The 23,065-nt window shown below is 41.5% G+C and overlaps 1 protein-coding gene across 7 annotated transcripts in view; it reads right to left on the bottom strand.

Moving 5' to 3' along the window:
- Positions 1-23,065, bottom strand: part of LOC140714553 (putative uncharacterized protein MYH16) — a 340,102-nt gene that overhangs the window by 179,521 nt on the left and 137,516 nt on the right. For all 7 annotated transcript variants that reach the window (XM_073025840.1, XM_073025835.1, XM_073025838.1 and 4 more), the window contains one exon: positions 1,810-1,914. In XM_073025840.1, the coding sequence (XP_072881941.1) occupies positions 1,810-1,914 (105 nt within the window). The remainder of the gene's footprint in view (positions 1-1,809; positions 1,915-23,065) is intronic.

The following is a 23,065-nucleotide window of genomic DNA, read 5'->3' as shown; positions in this document are numbered from 1 at the left end:
CAATAGTTTCCAGCCAATTACCTTTATCCTTGTTTCCCCAAATTAGAGAAACAATGCACCTTTGAAATGTGGAAGAAAACTGGAGCACCTGGAGGAAAACCGTGTGGTCACAGGAAGAATAACTAACTCCAACACAGGTCTCTGGAATTTTCATTGATTACAATTGTCACATGTACCAAGTACAGCTTAAAACCTTTCTTGGATAATGTTCATTACACTGTGCATCAAAGCAATAAAAGGTAAAGCAATGACAAAATAAAGCATATTCTCTACAGCGAGTGAGGTGCAGGTAGACAATATGGTATAAGATGATAATGAGGTAGATTGTGAGGTCAGGAGTCCATTTTATACAAGGGAACAATTCAACTGTCTTGTAACAGCCTGGTTGAAGCTGTTCATGAGCTGGGTTGTATGTGCTGTCAGCTTGATGGAAGAAGGAAAAAGAGAGAATGCCTGGGTTGGGTGGGATCTTTAATGACATTGGGTGCTTTACCGAGGCAGTAAGAAGGATAGGCAGAGTCCATGGAGGAGAGGGTAGTTTCCATGAGGTGCTGAGCTGTGTCCACAACTCTCTACAGTTTGAAACAGTCATGGGAAGAGCGGCTGCCATACCAAGGAGTGCTCTTGTGCCCTCTTCTAGCAGCTCTTCATTTCCATCTCTGAAGTATTTAGGAACAACTGCTCCAATTAAATCAAACTGCTTCATTTTGTCCTTTCAGTTATTATACTATATTCCTATTGAAAATACTTCCACACTAAACTATATCACCTGGTCATCCAGCATTCCAACTGACCCAATAATATCTGAAGGATATATTTTATTAAACATTAGTCAGGCAGGGTGCACTGCCCAGTTCTGGCTAGTACTTGAGGAAGAATATTGCGCATTAGGAAGGCACATAAGGGACGAGCTTGAAAGCCAACAGAGATGAGCAACACCAGGAAAAGCTGGTGCTAGTATCCTTAGAGCCCAGGAGGATATGCTGGAGAGATTCAAAATCAAGGTGGTTTATTCAGAATAAATAAAGGGAAACTGTTTTTATTAGAAGGATCAATAAATGGATTTCACTGACTCAAAGGAAAGAGGAGACCAGCTTGAATCCTACCTGCACAAACCCAAGCCCAATCAGTCCCTCAACTAAGACATTTCAAAGACGCAGTCTTTGACATGGCTTCACCCATGCCACTGCAAGCAGTCTCAATTCCCCCTACGTTGACAAAATACTGGATGAGTGGTTGACTTCTTGCAATAATCCACGTTAGCATGGAACACTACTTATACCAATAACTCACAGAGAACAAGTTGCTATAAATCTGAGTCCAGACAAGTTCCCATTAGAAACTATATTATCTTGCACTGTGGCCCAGACCTCCTGACTGCAGTGATATGGCGAAATGCAATCTGCATGTGGCTGAAAGCAGCAATGGTTATGCTTGAAATGAATGTCATCCAGGTCTTTACAGTACACTGCCATTAAACAATAATACAGCAGTCACTACAGAGAACCAAGAGATATTACAAATGCTCTGCATTTTATTTGCTGAAAGCTTTTCATTTTTATTTAAAGAGAAATGGCTTGATTCCTATCCAGCTAGATTGGAATCTGATGTAATCCTCAAACCCAAATGCATCAAATGTATAAATCTGCAGCTAGAAGTACATCACACTTGTTCGAAAGCACATTCTTCAGCTGCCAAAAGGGGCTTTGAGATTACAAAGGTAACAAAAAAAAGGTAAATCTCTGAGCTCGAAATTAATCCAATTGGTTCATCAGATAAAGTCTGCATGGGAGTGCTCAGAAAACTCACCTGGATCAATTTCTCCAGTTTCTGCTTATCCTTTCGAAGGTTGGTTATTGTTTCATCTCTCTGGATTAATTCATCAGTAAGTGATCGCAGTTTCTGTTCTGAATTCTGAACAAAGAAGACAAATATTTGATTAGGAGTGTGTGCCAAATCAGTTGTGGTGTTTTAAACAGACTAGAGAGAGCTAACTGAGAAGCCTATCTAAACACATAATACACAATACAAAATTTTAGTGTTAAGGAACTACAATAGACCAGGCTACAAGAGACAGGAAGGCAGAGAGAACAAAAAGGTTTCAAAGGATGGAAAGGCAAACTGAAGCCTGATATTAGGAAGTTATTCATTCATGCAGAAATAGTCAATGCTCTGTTAAAAAAGGACAACAAGAAGTACTTGAAAAAGAGCCAAGAATTGCACTTGTATGACAATCTTTATCATCACACTGCTAAAACATTTCAGCAAATGTCCTGTTTCTGGTATGAGTGTTGTTTTTGCTTAGAAAGCAAAGCAGTCAATTTGTTCATACTAAGATTCCCACAAATGAGTGAAGCACCAGATAATCAACTTCAGCAATAAATTGGTCAAGGGATTAAATATTATCCAAAAGGGATAGTTTGGTGCTTTCCACAGGGGAGCATTAAGGGGCTTTTTGAATGGCTGGGGAGGGTAGATGAGAGCCCTGGTTAATGTTCCAACTGAAAGACATCATCTAAGATTACTGCACTGTCCCAGCGTCAACTTGGATTGTACATTCATTTCTGAAATTGTAATTGAACCTGCATCCTTCTGATTCAGAAACAAAAGTAAACCATTGAATCACATTAAAGAACAACGGAATATGGGAGCAGGCTGCTGTGAAATGCCTGTTTGGATATATTATTTATTTCAAACACGAGAAAATCTGCAATTGCTAGAATATCAATTCTGGAACTTCTGGTGATGGCCCCCCTCTTCACCATTCCCGATTCTGGGGCTTCCTTCTCTCACCTTTTTCCTTACCTACCCATCCCCCCTCTGGTGCTCCTTTCTCCTTCCGTTCTTCCATGATCTTCTACCCTCTTCTATCAGATTCCTCCTCCTCCAGCCCTTTATCTCTTTCACCAATCAACTTCCCAGCGCTCTACTTCAGCCCCTCCCCTCCCTGCACCTCTCACCTACCACCTTGTACTTCTGCCTCCCCTCCCTCCACTTTCTTTCTCTTCCTTCTCATCTTTTTTTCAGTCCCAAAGGTCACTGTCTGATATATTGACTTATTTCTTTCTTTCCATCGATGCTGCCTGACCTGCTGAGTTCCTCCAGCATTTTGTGTGTTTTATATTATATACTTATTGAGATCTAACACAGAATAGGCCCTTCTCGCCCTTTCAGCCACGCTGCCCAGCAACCCACCGATATAACTCTAGCCTAATCATGGAACAGTTTACAATGACCAATTAACCTACCAACTGGTACATCTTTCGAAGGTGGGAGGACACCAGAGCACCTGGAGGAAACTCACACAGTCATGGGGAGATCGTATAAACTCCTTAAAGACAGTGGTGGGAATTGAACCCAAGTCACCGGTACTGAAGAATGTTGTGCCAACCTATATGCTACTGTGCCAAATTAAATCCATGCATATATAATGACTTAGCCTACATAGAAATCTTTCCATATTCAATATTGTGTACAATTTCCATTGAATATTATTGTACCTACATGTAGAGACAAGTATTCAAGAGAAACAAACATTAATACTAAGCAGCTTGAAATTTGAAATTTAAAAAAAAAAGAAAATGTTTTTAGATACTCAAAAGATCAAGCAGCACCTGTGGGACAAGTTACCTAGTGCATCTTTCAGATTAAAGATCTTTTTGCAGGGGGGACATCACGTGATGACGTAGGATCCAGACGCAGGGACCCAGCTCTCCCGTAAAAAGTTAATAAATTAATGTTTAAATGAAGAAAAGTTAGTCAATACTTTCTAAAAGTTACTTATAAACGACTCCGGACTGTGTCAAGCTATGCCTCAAGGAAGGAAGATGAAGAAAACTAATACTGGGAAGACTACGCAAGTTGGAACAAGAACAAGGCCCACGTCTACCGAGGAACCGCGGTCTCAGGTACATTATATCACCGGCGATACGGAACAGGAGACTGTGGCGACACTGGCCACTTCCAAAGGAAAAAACCATCGTGAACTGCGCAAACGCGAAGGATGGAGCATGCGCAAACGGGAGCAACAAGAACTACAAAGCCCAGCTACCACTGCAACTGAAAGTGATAACGAATCAGAGGGAGAGTCAAATCTCTCGGAAGGATCAGATGAAGAAAGAGGTAAAAGTCCTTCTAGAAATATAGAAAAGACTTTGAGGCAAATAATGCGTAAATTAGACACATTAAAAGTAATTAAAAATAATCAAAAAATACTCGAAAAAAAATGACCAATATGGAGATTATGCTTGATAAAATGACAAAGAGACAGGAAAAAATGGAAAAAAGAATTACGGACTTGGAAACTACAACGGAAGACATGGTTGAAAGAATGGACAAAATGGAAAAGGAAAATACTGCTTGGACATCAGAAAGAAAACAATTTATGGAAAAAATTGATAAGCTTGAAAATCTCAGTAGACGAAATAATATTAAAATTGTTGGACTTAAAGAAGATATAGAAGGAGAAGATCCAATAAATTTTTTTCAAAAATGGATTCCTGAAAAATTGGAAATGGAAAGAGAAACTCCAATTGAGATTGAAAGGGTGCATAGATCTTTAAGGTCAAGACCTCGAGCTGATCAAAACCCACGATCAATTTTGATAAAATGCTTACGATACCAAGACAAAGAAAAGATCCTGAAGGCCGCTGCCCAAAGTGCCAAAAATAGAAACGGGCCACTGATAGCAGGGAAACCAATTCTTTTTTATCCTGATATAAGTTACAACCTGTTGAAGAGAAAGAAGGAATTTAACCCAGCGAAAAAAGCCTTATGGGAAAAGGGTTATAAATTTACAATGCGTCATCCAGCAACACTGATAATTTTTTCGGAGGAGGGAAAATTTTTTTTTTCCGATTATCGAAAAGCGGAGGAGTTTGTACAAGAACTTCCATCTATTCGTTAATTACACATAGAGGCTTCCAAACGTAATGGATTAAAGATGAAGATAGACCCAAGGAACAGAAGTGATGGATATTTATGGATATTATAGAAGAGAAAAGTAAAATTTTAGAAATACTAAATGAGAATAGTATTTTTTTTTCTCTTCTTATACATATACTTTTTTATGTTGCGGGGGGGCTGGGAGGCTGTGGATCGGTTACTGCGGGATTCACGTGTGTAATCATGGCGGTTGCCATGACCCGTACAGCAGAGGGGGTAATGTTGTGTCTTTTTTCCATAACATTAGTAGGGGGGTATTTTTTTTCCTTTATATTTTAATTTTTTTCGATCTTTTTGCCTGGATGATTGGTGGGGACACACATAGCAACATGGAGATTTTTATAAAGATTTCCCAGGATACCACGAAAGTGGAAAGATTAGGTATTATTATAGATTGGAGTAATATAATAAAAAAAATAATGACTAATCTACTAAATTTTTTAAGTTTTAATGTTAATGGGCTTAATGGGCCAGTAAAAAGAAAAAGAATTTTAACATATATTAAAAAAAATGAGAACTCCGTGGAGCATGTGGGGATCTTTCAACATCCAGGCATTCCCTTTTTTTTTCTTTCTTATTTTTTTAATAGGGATGTTAGGGGGGAGGGGTTAAGGGGAGGGGGGCTGGGTAACACTTTTTTTTCATGCACATTTATTCTGTAACTATTTGAAAACAATAAAAACAGTTTTTAAAAAAAATATCTTTTTGCACAACCAGGAAAGAAAGATAAACAAGTTAGTTCAAAAGGCAACACGAGTGAATCTGCAGATGCTGGAAGTAAATAAAAACACAAAATGCTGGCAGAACTCAGCAGGCCAGACAGCATCTATGGGAGGAGGTAGTGACAACGTTTCGGGCTGAAACCCTTCATCAGGAGTGAAGTAACATGGGATGGTCGAGGGGAGATAAGAAGTGGGGGGAGGGATGAAGTAGAGAGCTGGGAAGTGATAGGCTGGAGGGAAATGGGCTGGGAGAAGGTGGAGAATTATGGGAAATAAAAGAGAAAGAAAGGTAGGGCTGGGGGGAGATTATAGTGAGGGGGCAAAAAAGAGAGAGAAAGAGAACCAGACTAAAATAATAGATAGGGATGGGGGTGAGGAGGAGGGCAGGGGTATCAACGGAGGTCTGTGAGTTGAATCTTCATGCCGGCAGGTAGGAGGCTACCTAGGCAGGAGATAAGGTATTGCTCCATTGACCTGCGTGTGGCCTCATCTTGACAGTAGAGGAGGCCATGGACAGACATATCGGAATGGGAGTGGTCTGTGGAATTGAAGTGTGTGGCCACAGGGAGATCCCGCCACTGCTGGAGGACTGAGCGCCGGTGTTCGGCGAAGCGTTCTCCCAGTCGACTGAGACTCAGTCCTCCAGCAGTGGCGGGATCTCCCTGTGGCCACACACTTCAATTCCACAGACCACTCCCACTCCGATATGTCTGTCAATGGCCTCCTCTACTGTCAAGATGAGGCCACACACAGGTCGATGGAGCAATACCTTATCTCCCGCCTAGAACATTCAACTCAGACCTCCGTTGATACCCCTGCCCCCCCCCCCCTTACCCCACCCCTATCTATAATTTTAGTCTGGTTCTCTTTCTCTCTTTTCCCCCCTCACTATAATCTCCCCCCAGCCCTATCTTTCTTTCTCTTTTATTTCCCATAATTCTCCACCTTCCCCCTAGCCCAGTTCCCTTCAGCCTATCACTTCCTAGCTCTCTACTCCATCCCTCCCCCCACTTCTTATCCCCCCTCAACCATCTCATGTTACTTCACTCCTGATGAAGTGTTACGGCCCGAAACGTCGTCACTACCTTCTCCCATAGATGCTGTCTGGCCTGCTGAGTTCTGCGAGCATTTTGTGTTTTTAAACAAGTTAGTGTTGAATTGCAGAGAAGCCAGGGGACAAAGGAAATTCTGTGATTGGGTTGGTTAGGGTTGCCATGGAGTTAACAGAGACTTTATTCAAATGATCGGCTAGAAAATAACTCTACAAGCAAGGAAGAACAATGTGTTGCAAATGTCAAGAAAGACATATGTGCGTAATAGAGAGAAAAATCTAAATCAATATTACAAATTTCAAAAAAATAGGCCAGTTCTGAAAAGGACAATAATGCAAGTTAGCTGCATTTGGAGAATTTGAACTGAAAAGCTGTAACTTGCCCTAGAAGAATTTCCTTTTTTAAGGATTCCCCCCACTTGCAATGCCCAAGTCAAAGATCTAACAAAATACGCCAGCTTAATTACTAGTCTTTGCCTCATTAGCTTTAATTGCTGCATACTTGTGAGTGTTACAGTACAGGTTTGAAATGGTTAAAAGTGGCCATGCAAGTAAGGGGAAAGGAATAATGGTAGAAGACAGAAGAAATAATCTTACTCCTTTAACCGAGATATTTGTAATTACATGCAAATTCAAACAGATGGATCTGATATAAAGTCACAAGAATGTTTTTACTAATTTATTCACAATGCGAGTTCCTGTCGAGAATGGAGAAAACTGAATTCTCCTTCAGTGCCTTGAATTAATTTACAATAGCTAAATCATAATTGATAAAATATTAGGTAGGCATCATTTTAATCCATGACAAAGAACATGTGCTCTGAGGTACTGTTAACTAAAAACATAAAATTCACACTGCAGTTTAGTAAAACTAATGGGTATCCTGAAGCATCGTAAGACTCAGAACGATAAAACGTACGGTTTATTTAGCTTCTCAAATTCAGTTTCCAATCAAGTTACATAGTCTGCTGTTGAAGAGTGCAGATTCTCCCAGTGTCCTAACCAACATTTATTCTACAGCCAGTGCAGTCAATAACAAATTAACTAGTTATCCACAAACTTGTGGAACGTGCTTTCTAGAGATTGCTTGCTACATTAATCAAAAAGTAATTCATTGGCAGTGAAGTATTTTGAAATGCACTGATGAAATGAAACGCATAAAAATGCATGTTACTTATTTACTACATATTGGCTAAAAGTAATCTGCAATCGTCAACTGTCAATGTGAACATTACACAACTTCATTTTTTTCTTTGAAGTTCAGGGTAAGAAAGTCATTAGTTCCCTACAGTCATCAGAAGTGTAAGTGTGTAGGCACAACCCCCCCCCCCTTACAAACAATTACTGGGGCTCTTTAAAATAACCTGAACCCTTCGATCTTCATCCTTTATTTTCTCTTCAATTCTTCATCTGCTATTTATGTTTTAACCCATTGACTTGCACCACTTTTCTGAACTCTTTAATCCACTGCCAGACTTGGCCTGAAGCTATAATCACTCAGCATTTGATGGTAACCAATTAATCATCTGCTTCACTCCATGAGAAAAGTTCACATTATTCACTCATCACATATGCACCCTGGGAAGCTGCTAGTATTTTTGTACTGTCCACAGTTCATTTTTGATTTATACAGAGTTTCCCAATCATTTGACTACACAAATTAAACACTTATACTGAGTTTTCTAATCATACTATTAAAAGTAAATTTCTGTAACACTGGGTTATTCCATCCGTAGAAAGACAGCTGAAGTATTACCACAAGAATTGAACATTAGAGTTCTGTGTGTATCAGTTTAAGCCTATGCTTCCAAAAAAAGTGTTATGTTACCTTGTATACATAGATCAAAAAGTTGCTCTACTGTGGAATTAGTATTCCAAGCATTTACCTACATGGACCAGATAACACTTCAAAACTCTCACCTTGTGATAAATTGTTTTCAGGAATTGGTGATGAGTTTCTTTCAGAAACTGGACAACTTACTAAAAAATAAAACTGCCATTTACAAGAAGGTTTTGAAGTCTTTGGGACAGATGCCTGAACTACTGTCAAGGTGAGTGACATCTCACAATCATTTCATTGAAAGATTAAATGTGGGGATTAAACATTCTGTTTAAGAGACCCCATCCCCACAAGGCTCCATGACACAAAGCCGAAGATGTAAAATTCAAATATAAAGTACAAGGATAACAATAAAAACTGTTTATTTGTGCATCAAAACTTACAGTGAAATGTGGGATTTTGCATTTCCCCCTCCCCCCACTACTTTCAAATCTCTTACTATCTTTCCTTTCGGTTAGTCCTGACGAAGGGTCTCGGCCCGAAACATCGACAGCGCTTCTCCCTATAGATGCTGCCTGGCCTGCTGTGTTCCACCAGCATTTTGTGTGTGTTGTTACAGTGAAATGCACTGTTTGCATTAACAACCAACATGAGCTGAGGATATGGTGGAGGCAGTCTGCAAGTTTCACCACACTTTCTGGGGGGCAGCACAGCATGCCTGCAGTGTTCAGAAGGACAACACACAAGAAATAACAGCAAAGTAAACTCCCTTTCCACCCCTCCACCCACCCACACTGACAGGTCTCCAACCACAAGAAAGGCCTCCTCCAGGCCACGGCTCCAGACCCTCAGCCATCTGGCCTCCGACCTCCGGACTTGCTGACCTAGGGGGCTTTGACTTTCGGGCTTCAGCCACCACACTCACCAACCTCAGCTTAAAACTGGCATCCCTGAGGCACCCTGGACCATTAGAAGCAGATGGAATATACACAGCCACAATCTGCGACCTCATGGTCAGGCATATCCCGCACTCTCTCAGCAAGCCATTATGAATCAATGAAGAATGGGGCAGGACTTGTCAGAAGCAACTTAAAAATGATAAGCTTCCATTTAAATGAATAGGACCATATGAATGCTAAATAGCAAATCAAGGTGAAATTATGAGATATAGGTGATCTCACACCAACACAATAGTCCTGTTATGTCTGGTCAGGAATAATGGTGAGCAATTAAATGGCTAATAGGAGCAGGTACTGCATTGGTAAATTTTGTTTGGCAAGCTATCAATATAGATCATTTCATCACATCAGTAGAATGATCCTCTAAACCAGAGGGCCCAGCACATGAGCACTGAAGGCTAAAGCATTTGCTGCTATGTTCACCCAAAAGTGGAAAATGGATTTCCACCATCCCAGAAGATAATCCCCAGATGGGTATATCAAGAAACTGCTGAGAACACTAGATAGATCAAAGCCCTTGGAATCAGTGAATGCCCTGCTGCTGGGACAAAGACCTGCTTCCTACCAAGTTGTTCCAGTACATTACAACACTGGCATCTGGTCGATAATGAGAAATTGCCCAGGTATATCCTGTTCACTAAAGAAATGTTCATGCTGGCTAGTTACTCTCACCATCAGCAAAGTCACGGAAGCCATTGTCATCAGTGAATCAAATGAAATTCACTGATAACCTGCTCACTGATTCCCAGTTTGAAATCCACTTGACTATAGCTTTAGTGCCAAAAGGACCAGAGAGTTCAATTTAAGAAATGAGGCAAGAGTATTTGATCATGTGAGAGCAAAGAGCTCTACAGAAAATGGAGCTAATGGGCATAAAGTAGAAACTGTGCAGAGGTTGGATTGATATCTGACTGAAGCACAGATGGTTGTAATTGCTGAGGTTAGTAATCCAAGATCAAGGACATGATTGCAAGAGTTCCTCAGGGCAGTGTCCTATACACAAACATCTTCAACTGATCTTTCATCTATCAACTTTCTAGGGATTATCACTGACAGAAACTCAGCTACCATTTATGTATCTTCATTGACCAGCCACATCAAAACACAGCTGAAACAGTAGGTCAGAGATTAAGTGTACTCTAGCAAGTAACTCACCTCTTATGTCTCAAGGCTTGTGCATGATCTACAACATACAGGTCAGCATTGTATGAGATACTCCCCACTTATCTAAAGAAGTGAAATTCTAATGATACTCAAAAATTCAACAGCATCCAGGTCTATGCATTACTCTTGATGGGTATCACACCCACAACCGTGAATACACATACTTTGTAATGCTGGTGTACACTCTGCTATTTGTATCTACAAAGTGTACTACAGTAGTCTGTTGCTGTTGTTCTGACAGAAACTCCCAAACCATCAATTCGTACCACTGAGGACAAAACAACTTGGATGGGCTCCCCTCTATGTTGTACATCATCTTGACTTACAGTATGATACCAATCCTTTAACACTGCTGGAATGAAAATCTTAAATTCATTCCCTAACAGCACTGTAGGCTCATCATCACCTTCTCAACAGCCATTAGGATGGGCAATAACTGCTTAATCCTGTCAATGCCACCCAGCTCCAATCAAGAGAATAAAAATACAATTCTTTATTTTATCTTTTAAAGACATTCTTCAAGAAAAAAAGTAATCATCATAGGAATTCTGTTAGATAGTGATGATTCAGAGTGAGGAAGGAGTTGAATTTTCTATTGGATAAAACAAGAACTCTTTTTGGATAAATAGCTTTGTCTATGAATTATAGCTGTGTGGCCACATCAATTAGTCCGAAGTGAGACACAGCCAAGGCTGAGTACAGCTTCAAGTTCCCCAATCCACTCCAATTACATCTTCAAACACTCAACTTTAAACAAATACTGTTTCTGATCTCTTTGATTGCAACAGTCTGACAACTAGTCCTAGAGAGTTTGTATTGTGGGTGAAAAACATTGGTCAGCAGTAAATTTTCAGAGTTGAAATTCAGTAGTGGCTTAAGGCTAACAGAGTAGCTGCAGAATCTATTCCCTGGAGAATCTGATCATTTCAACAAAAGACCATTGTCACATTGCCAGTACCTTTATATGAAAGAAATCCCCGCTCCACCAAGTATTATAAAGCAACAATGATCCTCTCCTTCCATCCCACACCAATCTCACCACCCTTACCAGCCCAGACTCTGCATCACAGCTCCATTTAATGTCACTGTCCATCCAGGATTGTCTCAATGTGACCAGAAATTGGAGATTAATCTTAAACACTGCTCCAAGCAACTCAAGAGAACAATTCATGTGGGTGGTGGTTTTTTGTTTAATTGTCTTATTTACTTCCTTTGACAGCAATTTTTTTTAATAAAACTACTGAAATTGGTAAACTTTCAATTGGCCAGAGAGAAGGAAAAGAAATTATTTTATAATTTGCTCATGGGTGGTTGATGTGGCTGATTCTCCTTAGCCACATGTCAAAGGCTAATGGGTGGCACACTAGTGTCATGGTTAGCACAATGCTTCACAGTACAGATGACCCAGGTTCAATTCCCATGACTGCCTGTAAGGAGTTTGTATGTTCTCCCCGTGACAGCATGGGTTTCCTCTGGGTGTTCAGGTTTCCTCCCACAGTTTAAAGACATACCAGTTGGTGGTTAACAGGTCATTGTGAATTGTCCTTTGATTAGGTTGGGATTAAATCGATGGATTTACTGGATGGTATGGCTTGAAGGGCCAGAAAGGCCTATTCCCTGCTGTATCTCAACAAATAAAATCAACCGGATTAGTCAGTCACGATATAGTGACAGCCTGGTCCCCATGATCAGTGTTATTAATAAGCTTATTTATTTCAAAATTCACTCAATTACTAACATTTATATTCCCAGTTCCCAGGATGAGATAAATATTTCTACTAGCTTAAACCTTCAACACCTAGTCCATTAACTTTACCATTTTAATTACTTTCAGCATAAATGGAGCTCTGTATTAGGTGTATCTGAATCTGGACTACTGAAACATTTTTATAGCTGCACTGCATTACTCACTGATACACTGTTTTCTGTATAAAGAGAATCCATTGCATTATTTAGTAAACACATTACACAGCAAGAGAAGAATAAACTGCACGTTGAGCCACAGACTAATTAATCTGGAAGTTTAATTAACAAGTAGTGAACTGGAACACAATGCTAGCGTGATTTGATTGCCCTGTGTGCAAAAACGGATCCTTGCAGAGTTTCAGCCCTCATTTGACATTGTAGAAATTGTCATAAAATTCAAGCAATGATATAAATTATATTCAGTTGTTTTCTGAAAAGCACAGTCTCTTCTTGTAAATGAGAGAAAAGATTAGATCTGTTCAGCAGATTGAAGGCAGCTTTAAAGATTCAAGATTGTTTAGAGTCATTTCCTGGACACAAGTGTAATGAGAACAAAGTAATTGTTATTCTGGATCCGATGCAGTACCAAAAAACAAACAAAAAAAAATACAATAATAATTTAAAAAGCACACAATGAATATATGAGATAGCTTACGTACATAGGATGATTGTATGTCCATAAAGTGATGCTTGGCTGGACAGAAGGTGACTGACAGGAAATAATAAAGTAATGGTAGAGTTAGTGGGTAGAGGTGTTGATCAGCCTTACTACTTGGGGAAGTACTGCTTTTTGAGTCTGGTGGTCCTTGCGTGGGTGCTACATAGCCTCCTCATTGGTGGGAGAGGGATAAACAGTCCATGAGCAGGGGGTGTGGGATCCTTCATGATGTTACTGCCCTTTTCCGGCACCTTTCTGTATATATGTCCTTGATGGTGGGTATGCTGGTGCCAATGAAGTTGTGGGCAGTTTTGACTACCCATCGTCGAGGATTCAGTTTCTGTACCGCCAGTAATGTAGCTTGTTAGGATGCTCTACTGCATATCTGCAGAATGATGTGAGTATAGATGTGCAAAGTCCATCTCTCTTCAGCTTCCTCAGAAAGTGCACACTGGTGAGCTTTCCTGACCATGTAGAATGTGCTCTGGGGCCTTGAGAGGTTGTGTGTTATGTGCACTCCACGGAGTTTGAAACTACCTGCAGTTTCCACTGCTGTTCTGTCCATGTAAAGGGGGTTATGAGTAGTGTGAGTTCTACTGAAGTTGATAACCATCTCCTTTGTCTTGTTGAAATTGAGGAAGAGGTTATTTCCCTGGGACCAGGCCTTGAGCTCTTCTACTTCTTCTCTTCTGGCCATCTCATTATTATTGGTGATGAGCTCCAACACTATCATGTCATCGGCAAATTTGACGATGTGATTGCTCAGGTGTTTGGCCGTACAGTCATGTGTGAGCAGAGTGTATAGCTACGGGCTCAGCACACAGCGCTGGGGGGCACCTGGGTTGAGAAGGATGGGGAGGGAGGAGCAGATGTGCATCCTGACTTTGAGGTCCGTTCATTAGGAAGCCCAACATCCAGTCGCACAATGGTGTATTTATTCCGAGGATTAAGAGTTTGTTCACCAAGGTCTGTGAGACATTAGCGTTGAATGCTGAATTGAAATCCAGAAACAACATTCTAACATAAGTGCCCTTGTTCTCTGGGTGTGTCAGGGCCATGTGCATGACAGATGCTATGGCATCTGCTGAAGAGCAGTTCTGTCAGTAAGCTTATTGGTGAGTGTCCAATGTGCCAGGAAGAGTTTTTGATTAGTGTCACTGTCAGCCGTGCAAAGCACATCATGGTGATTGGCGCCAATGCCACTGGCTGATCGTCATTTACGTCTGGAAGGTGTAGAGTTCAAAAGGTCAACTCTAAAAAAAAATGACATTTGAAAAGTTCAGCACACACCTTGAGTCAAATAAGCAGTAGATCGGCAGATAGGAATTCCAAAGCTTGAGCCAAGAAACATGAGATTTACAGGCTGTACTTTCAAGCATTTAACAATGAGACTTGAGGAAACTATTTGGGACCTGCATAAAGCTTTGATTGGTAAAGTATAACTCATTGTCCCAAAGGCTGTAGATTTATTAGAACAGAGGAAGCTACATGCAAATGAGGAATAATCGAACAGCTGACCTCTGGAGCAGTCTTATTAAAGGGAACAGGATCAATACAGGGCAACAAAAATGGGTAGCAGGGTGTTGCAGCGATGAGCACTGTGTCTGACAGCTTCAGTGATCTGAATGTGATCCTGACCACCAGTACTATCTGTATGTAGCTCAATTGTTCTCCTGTGACCATGTGCATTTCCCACAGCTGCTCCAGCTTCTCCTGATAAACTTGCAGGATGGTAGGTTAATCCGTGAGTGTAACCTACCCCTAGTGTAGGTGGGTGATAGAGGGATCTTGGAGATTCAATAGGCATAGGGAGAGGAAATAAAGTGAGGGAACGGGATTGATGCAATTAATAGGTAACAGCATAGACTTAATAAACCTAATAGCTCAATTCTATATTACCGAAGTATATAATATGAAATATGAAGGACAGTACAAAAACTACAGTAAAACATGTGTTTGTCCACAGCTTCTGCAGGGCACAAATAAGAAAGTTTGCGCTGCATTTGCTCAAACTGCACAGTATGCTGATTTCAAGTGCCAAGGAAAAAAAAGATGAGCAAACAGAATGATAGAAATTAGAAAGATATTCAAGCTATGAGAGTGAAGAGATCAATACAAAAGAATCACAGAACATTTATATCATGCAAGATAACAGATAATTTGAGGAACCATATATCTGCATGGATTGACTGGATGTGACTCTTATTGGAGGAATGAATCATACATAACATACAGATAAGAAAAAGGAGTGTGAGAAAAAAAAACTGCCAACTGGATACCATACCAAACGATATTCCTTGAAAATGGAAAAGATGGATCCTCAAGAAAAATACCTTGAAGCAAAACAAGGTTACACTAATGGCATATAGAGCAGGTCATGTTCTACCGAATGGGATAAGCCTGATGAAGACAATTAGGAAGTTAGTTACCACCCTGAGTTTGAGAGGTCATTAATAATTACTGTCAATGGCACGAGGCTAGTGGTAATAGATAGAAACAGATAGAAGAGAGAAAGAGAAAATGAATGAACCAGCTTAGGTTGATCAGGAGTAGAGGAACACACACAAATACTGGAGGAACTCAGCATCTACGGTCAATGTTTTGGGTCGAGACCCTTCGTCGGAACTGGAAAGGAAGGGGGAAGAAGCCAGAATAAGATAGTTGGGAGAGGGGGAAGGAGAAGGTGATAGGCAGAAGAGAAGTAAGAGAGGGGACAGAATGGGAAATGGAAGAAGGGAGAAGTGGAGGGGGAAATTGCTGCAAGTTAGAGAAATTGATGTTCACGCTATCAGGTTGGAGGCTACCCAGATGGAAGATGAGGTGTTGATTCCCCCAATCTTAGAGTAGCCTTATCATGGCAGAAGAGAAGGCAATGGACTGACAGGTCGGAATGGGAATTGGAATTAAACTGGTTGGCCAAAGAGAAATCCTGCTTTTGTGGATGGAGTGAAGGTGCTTGAAAAAGGGATCCCCAGTCTAGGTCAGTTCACACTAATGTAGAGGAGTGTGCATCAAGAGCACCAGATACCGTAGACAACTGCAAAGGATTCATAGGTGACATGTTCTCACCTAGTAGGGCTTCTTGGAGCCCTGAATGGAGGTGATGGGCAGGTTTAGCATTTCTTCTGCTTGCAGGGATAAGCGCCAGGAGGGAGATTAGCAGGGAGGGATGAATGGACATGGGAATCATAAAGAGACCGATCCCTATGGAAAGTGGAGAGTGGGGGATGGTTTAGGTAAAGATGTCTGGAAAATGGAGGATAGCCAGCATCAGTGGTGGAGGAGATGAAGCCCTGTTCTGTGAAGAAGAAAGACACCTCCAATGTTCTAGAAAGGAATGTCTCATTCTTGGAACACAGACGAGCAAACTGAGAAAAGGGAATGGCCATTTCCCAGACAGCCATTCTCACCCCATCTTCCCATTGCCTTATTAGTGATAGAGTTCCTCTCGTCCTCACCTACTGCACGAGCCTCCACGACCAGCACATCATATTCTGCAACTTCTTTACCTCCCCTACCCCTGCTCCCTGCTTTCTGAAGGGGTCTCTCCTTCTGTGATTCCTTTGACAATTCCTCCCTCCCCATTAATACCCCTCCTGTCCCTTATCCTTGCAAGTAGCAGAAGTGCTACACCTGCCCATTCGCCTCCTCCCTCACCTCCGTTCGTGGCCCGAACAGTCCTTCCAGTTGAGGCAACACTTCACCTTCAAACTTGTTGGGGGTCATCTAGTGTATCCAGTGCCCCTGATGCTGCCTCCTCTACATTAGTGAGTCCTGACACACATTGGAAGACCACTCTTGAGCACTTTTGCTCCATTTGCAAAAAGCTGGACTTCCTGGTGGCCAAACATTTTAATTCTGTTTCCCATTCCCATTCTGACATGTCGATCCATGGTCTCCTCGAGCCAATGAGGCCATCCTCATGGTGGAGGAGCAACACCTCATATTCCATCTGGGAAACCCACTCCAATCTGATAGCATGAGTATCAATTTCTCTTTCAGGTGAACAAATTCTCCTCTCCCTTCCTCCATTCTCCACTCTAACCTTTCACTTCTTCTCACCTTCCCCTGGGTAATCTCCTCATTCCCCTTCTCCTATTGTCCACTCACTCTCCTATCAGATTCCTTCTTTTCCAGCCCTTTACATTTTCTACCTATTACCTCATAGACTCATACTTCACCTGCTCCCCTGCCCACCTGGCTTCACCTAACAACTTCTAGCTTGTATTCCACCCCTCCCCACCACCTTCTTGTTCTGACTTCTTCCCCCTTCCTTTCCAGTCCTGATGGCCCAAGACCTTGACTGTTTGTCCATTCCCATAGATGTTGCCTGATCTGCTGAGTCCTCCAGCATTTTGTGTGTTGCTCTGGTCTTTCAGCGTCTGCAGAATCTCTTGTGTTTTTGATCAGGAGTAGGAGTGGCTGTTCAGAACATGGGTTTCCCTCTACTGTCATTGATGGAACCCTCACTCATTCTCCAGACATTTGCGTGGAACGCTAGTCGACACATCACTCATCATCACCCCGGCACTTTCCCCTGCAGCCGTAGGAAGCGCAACACTCTTTGCAACAGCACTTCTACACTTCTATCACCTCCATCCGGACAGACAGAGAGATTAACGTGCATCTCTTCTACCCTCATCTATTGTATCTGGTGCTCCTGGTGTGGCCTCCTCTACACCAGCAAGATCAAGAATAGACTGGGCGATTATTTTACAGCACCCCTGTACTCTGTCCACAATGGTATGGGGGGTGGTGGGTGTACTGCACAGGATCGAAAGAAAGCCGCAGGATGTTGTGAACTCACTCAGTTCCATCATGAGCACTAGCCTCTGTAGCATCTGGGACATTTTCAAGGAGCAATGCTTCAAAAAGGCGGTGTCTATCATTAAGGACCCCCATCATTCTAGGACATGCTCTCTTCTCATTGCAACCATCAGGAAGGAGGTGCAGGAGCTTGAAGGCAAACACTCAATGATTCAGAAACAGCTTCTTCTCCTCTGCCATCAGATTTCTGAATGGACACTGAACCCATGGACAGTACCTCACTATTTTTTGAACTACTTATTTAACTATATATACTTACTGTAATTCATAGTTTTTATTATTATGTACTGCAATGGACTGTTGCTGCAAAAGCAACAAGTTCCATGTCATATGCCGGTAAGATCACTCGTTCCCTATGCTACTTCTCCACTCCCACCAGTCCACCTACATCCACTCCCTCTCTTTCCCTTACCTGCTTGCATGTATCACCAACCAGTCTGTTTCTAAACAACTCCCACTCACGTTGTGTTCCATCTGCCCATCTGGTGATGCATCGCTACCTCCCTCTTCCCACACCCACAAGTCACCAATTTATTTTCTTTGTCAGTTTCCTTCTATCACAAATGGGCTTCTACCTCGAAACTAACCTCTGCCCTCCCAATTCCATTTGCCTATCATCCTCACGCCTCCTTCCTACCTCTCTATATCTTTCCTCTATACTCTCTGTTCTGTTGCAGGACCTCAGCCTGAAACACCAACCATCCATTTCCCTCCACAGATGCTGCTCGACAGCTCAGGTTCCTCCAGAAATTTGTTTTTAACCCAGGAACATTGTTATAGAAATTCAGAAGCACTGGTGCCTAAAAAATGCTTAACTGTATGTGGAGAATTATGACTACCTTTTGCTGATCCTCAGCAGGGAAAGGGCCATCCAGCATATTTCTGCAAATACAGTGCTGATGGAAATACCTCCCTCCACTGCTTGTGTCTGCACTACTTTTCTTGAGGTGGCAGCAGAGCCAACAGTACACTGCTGCCTGACAATAGGAGATATAAGTGTAGCAGAAACCATATGTTTTAGCTCGGTAGAACTCTAGAGATCTTAATTTACAATAACTGCTATTTTAACTGTGCAAATAAAAGGTAGTTCAGAGTTGCGAAAGAGCCTACAATGAATTACTTATCCATACAGGTCAACTTTTCAGCTTCAGACTATGTGGCAGTAACCACAAAACATGGCCATGATGTTTTCAATAAGCAAAGCTAATTCAAACCAGCAGCAAAGGGAACAGTGTATCTGCAAGAGGAAACCTCATTCCTTTCATGTTCACCTCATGCAAAGTTTCTGAACAGTAATTCACCCCCACCACAGCACAACCAGATGGAAATTCAAATTTCTTTCATTTTCAATGAGTTTCCTGTGAGAATTTAAGTTGGAACCCCAGAAACAAAACGTATGGGGTTATGTCTGCCAATCCTCATTACATGTGAACACAAGCTTCCCTCCATGTTTGCCATTAACTGTCTGAAAACTCAGCCAGGTCACCAAACCAATATGGAGATAAAATTTTGTCTGTGGTTAGAATTAAGTATGTGGTTCTTCATAATTTGTTTTCATGCCTTCTGGATCATACACATATCAGAAGTCAGAAGACATTTAGGTAGTGGTGCAAACTTTAGATCCCTCAATGTAAACCTGGTTGTTTATGAACTATATTAATACTGCATTCAATACAAAACCTGGGTGTGAATATTAATCAGCTGACATTCATCTAGGTTATTTCACCAGTTTTTGTCTTTCATGCTACTGATCAGGAAGTTTTCCTTCTGGACAATAAATCCCAACAACTTGTTCCAACTTCTGCAGGATCAGAGTGTATACTTTGGGAGATGATGCTGATAAAACACTTTTCCAACAGGAACTGGACACTACAGTGACCCTTTATCTCTGGCATGTCAGTTCAAAACCAATCTATGTTGACAAAATACAAACCTTAGCATGGCTGCACCGCTGGGCCTTCTCAGGCCAGAGGGCACACAGATTTATTCTACAACAGCTTCTGACTTGGAACCATCACTCAGGAGCACTGCCAGCTGAATGAATCTTTTGAGGCCAATGTAAATTCCTGGATCTGAGCAGAGGAAGCTTTACTCAGCGTTCAGCTGTGCTATTCTAATCTGGGAGAGTTTAATTCTGGGTGATCAAAATAAGAACAGCTCAACTTCCCTACAACTGATGTCCCCCACTATAACACAGATGAGATGTATCCAACTTAAGAAAAACATTACTGACACTAACACAAGGCAGGATTTGGTTCACTCTCTCTGTCATGTAAACTTGAAGTCAGCATATTGATTCCATGCTCTGCAATATTCAACCACAGCAATACCACAGTAACTGCATTCCAGAACATTGCAAGCATAAATTATTTGAACAATTTGCCTCATAAATGTATTCAGGTTTAATGGAAACATGTCAACATTTTCCACAGACCATTAGTTCACCACCCATTGATGTATAACTGTAAAAGAACAAGTTAAATATCATAAACCATTCTTCAAGCATTCGTATCAGTATAAATATTATTAAGTTTCTAAACAGAATAAATCAAATTAGTGGCAGTATGGAGAGTTAAAGAATCATAGAAAACTACAACACAGAAACACGTCCTTTGGCCCATCCAGAACTATTTAAGTTGCCTAGTCCCACCTTGATCATAGCCCTCCATACCCCTCCCTCCATGTACCTATTCAAACTTCTCTTACGTGAGGAAATTGAAATTGTATCCATCACTTACGCTGGCAGCTAGTTCCACACTCTCACCACTCAGAGAAGTTTCCCCTCATATTCCCCTTAAACATTTCACCTTTCACCCTTAACCCATGACCTCTAGTTCTTGTCTCATCCAACTACACCGTAGTTGCTGGAAAATATCCTGTAAATGATTTGATTTCTGGTGATGGTGCATCAGTGATTGAGGGAACGAATACTTTTGGTGATGGATAAAATGCCAGACAAAGGAATTGCTTTGCCTATGTGATGTCAAATTTTTGTCTGAGCTGGTGAATTATTTTACTTTCCTGACTAATGGCTTAAAGCTGGTGGGAAGGGAGACAACTGGCAAGTAATTTGTCAGAGAACACGTAGCCCCATTGTGCATAAAGTTGATCCTGTTAAGTTTCAGTTCAATTGTAAAGCTAAGAACACAAGAAATTAGGAGCAGGTGTAGGCCACCAGGCCCCCCAAGCTTGCCCACCATTTGATGTGAGCATGGCTGATCTTCACAGGCTTAATTCCTCTACTGTGCCAATTCTTCATAATGCTAATTGACCAACTCCCAAACCTCTGCTATCAACATGCTAAGCTGTTATCTGAGTAGCACTGTTTAACGGCTGGCTGGTGGCGTAGTGGCATCAGTGTCGGACTTCGGAGCAAAAGCTCCCAGCCGGCTCCCTTGCACACTTTCCATCCGTGCTGGGTTGAGTGTCGAGCTAGCTATTCGGCCTCGTAAAAATAAGAAAGAATGTTAAAAAAACCGCCGTCACAACGGCGTCCCGACGACTCCGCTGGGGTTAAGAATTTTCTTCTTCTTCTTCACTGTTTAACAGAATGTAACTGCAATGTACTGCATTTTTACCTATAGGTATGGGTAATGAACTGAAAGAAAGTCTCTGGTCAATTTTCTGAGTTAGAAAGGGGTTGTTTTGGGTGGCAGGGTGGCGAAATGTTTCAACAAAAGAATGTGTGAGCCACTCCTTCCCTCCACTAGCCTGTAGGTCACCATTGGGCAGGGTGTAGCAACTGTTTACACCCCCCCCCCCCACCCTGATCAGAGTCACGCTTAGCCATGGGAGCAGGTGGTGGATGGTCATATGAGCAGTTGTGTATATCACAATTCTGGGTAATGCAACCACTGACACCAGGCAGGCAATCTCTGAAGAATATTGACATTGTCTGGGGTCACCCGCCTTGCAAAGACATTGCCCAGAAGAAGGCAGAGGCAAGGCACTTCTGAGACCATGATTACCCATGTCATACGACACGGTGCATAACGATGATGAGGATAAAGTTTGTTGATCAGCAAAATGGTACGGAGTGAACAAATGTATTCCCATTGACAACATATATTCTACATAAAAAGGTTCAAACTTATCATCATAAGGAAAAAGAATCCTCTGCCACTTTACAGAAAAATTTGCTCTTTGACATAATTGCCTTTGGGATTTACTGCTTCATTCAGAAGGCCCAAAACATTTCTTTCAGGCATGACCCTGTCAGGATTGGTGGGTAGCCTCCAAGGTTGAGGTTGGTTTCAGTTCTGATGGGAAAGGGTGCAATTGAATTTTGGAATGCAAACAGTCACCTCTTTTGATTTCTTCTCTGTTTTCAGGGGCACCAGGAGAGGTCACGTATAAAGTAAGTCAAGTCAGAGAAGGTGAGGGTGTTCATTATGGCTCCTTTTTGGGAGGATATCTTTGTTATGTAACCACAGGCATAGGTAAATACCACAAATACATAAATGTATCCACTTTCCTAGATCTGGGATACCATCCAAGGAGGTTCACCATGCCACAGTTCCAGCTTTCAAGAGTCAAAAATATTTTGATATGTTAATCAGTTTTTAGCTTTGTGAACACATTTTTGAGCAGTGTTTGAATTTTTAAAAATCTATATAAGACAAGGAGGTCCACTGGAAGAAGTGAGAAAATTAATATTCATTCCCCATTCAGACCACCCAGAGGGAACGCTTGTGGTCACAGCAAGAATGTACAAGTTTACACAGACAGCACTGGAGGTCAGAATCGAACCAGAGTTGCTGGAGCTGACAGGCAGTAGTTCAACTGGCTACACCACTGTAACTCCAAAGTTACTGAGAAAAATAACAAAAGGAAAATTAAATCAGTTTGCAAAACATTAGAAATCAAAACAAAATCATTTTCTCTTCAGTTTATTTAACAAGTAGCCTTGGTCTGTCTCGACCATTATTTATGAACAATGCAAAACGAATGACGTTAAATGAAATAATGGCAACAGAAGTCCGTAAACACGATGACAAAATTATGAGGAGCCCACCCAGACTATATATTTTCCTAAACAGAGCACCAATAAAGCAGAATCAGTACTTGAGGTTTGGTATGTGGCTTCCCTCACATGATGCACTTGTTCATTTGCCATTGAGAAGTTTAAATTCTGCTGCCTTAGAATTAAATGAAGGAGACGCACACACACTATTCCTCTCACTGCCTCTCAGCTCCAGAGATCCTGCCTTGATC

This window comes from Hemitrygon akajei, chromosome 22, assembly GCF_048418815.1.
Source record: "Hemitrygon akajei chromosome 22, sHemAka1.3, whole genome shotgun sequence".
Lineage (NCBI taxonomy): Eukaryota > Metazoa > Chordata > Chondrichthyes > Myliobatiformes > Dasyatidae > Hemitrygon > Hemitrygon akajei.
The sequence above is the reverse complement of the archived record's forward strand: the minus strand, read 5'-3'. Positions and strand labels throughout refer to the sequence as shown.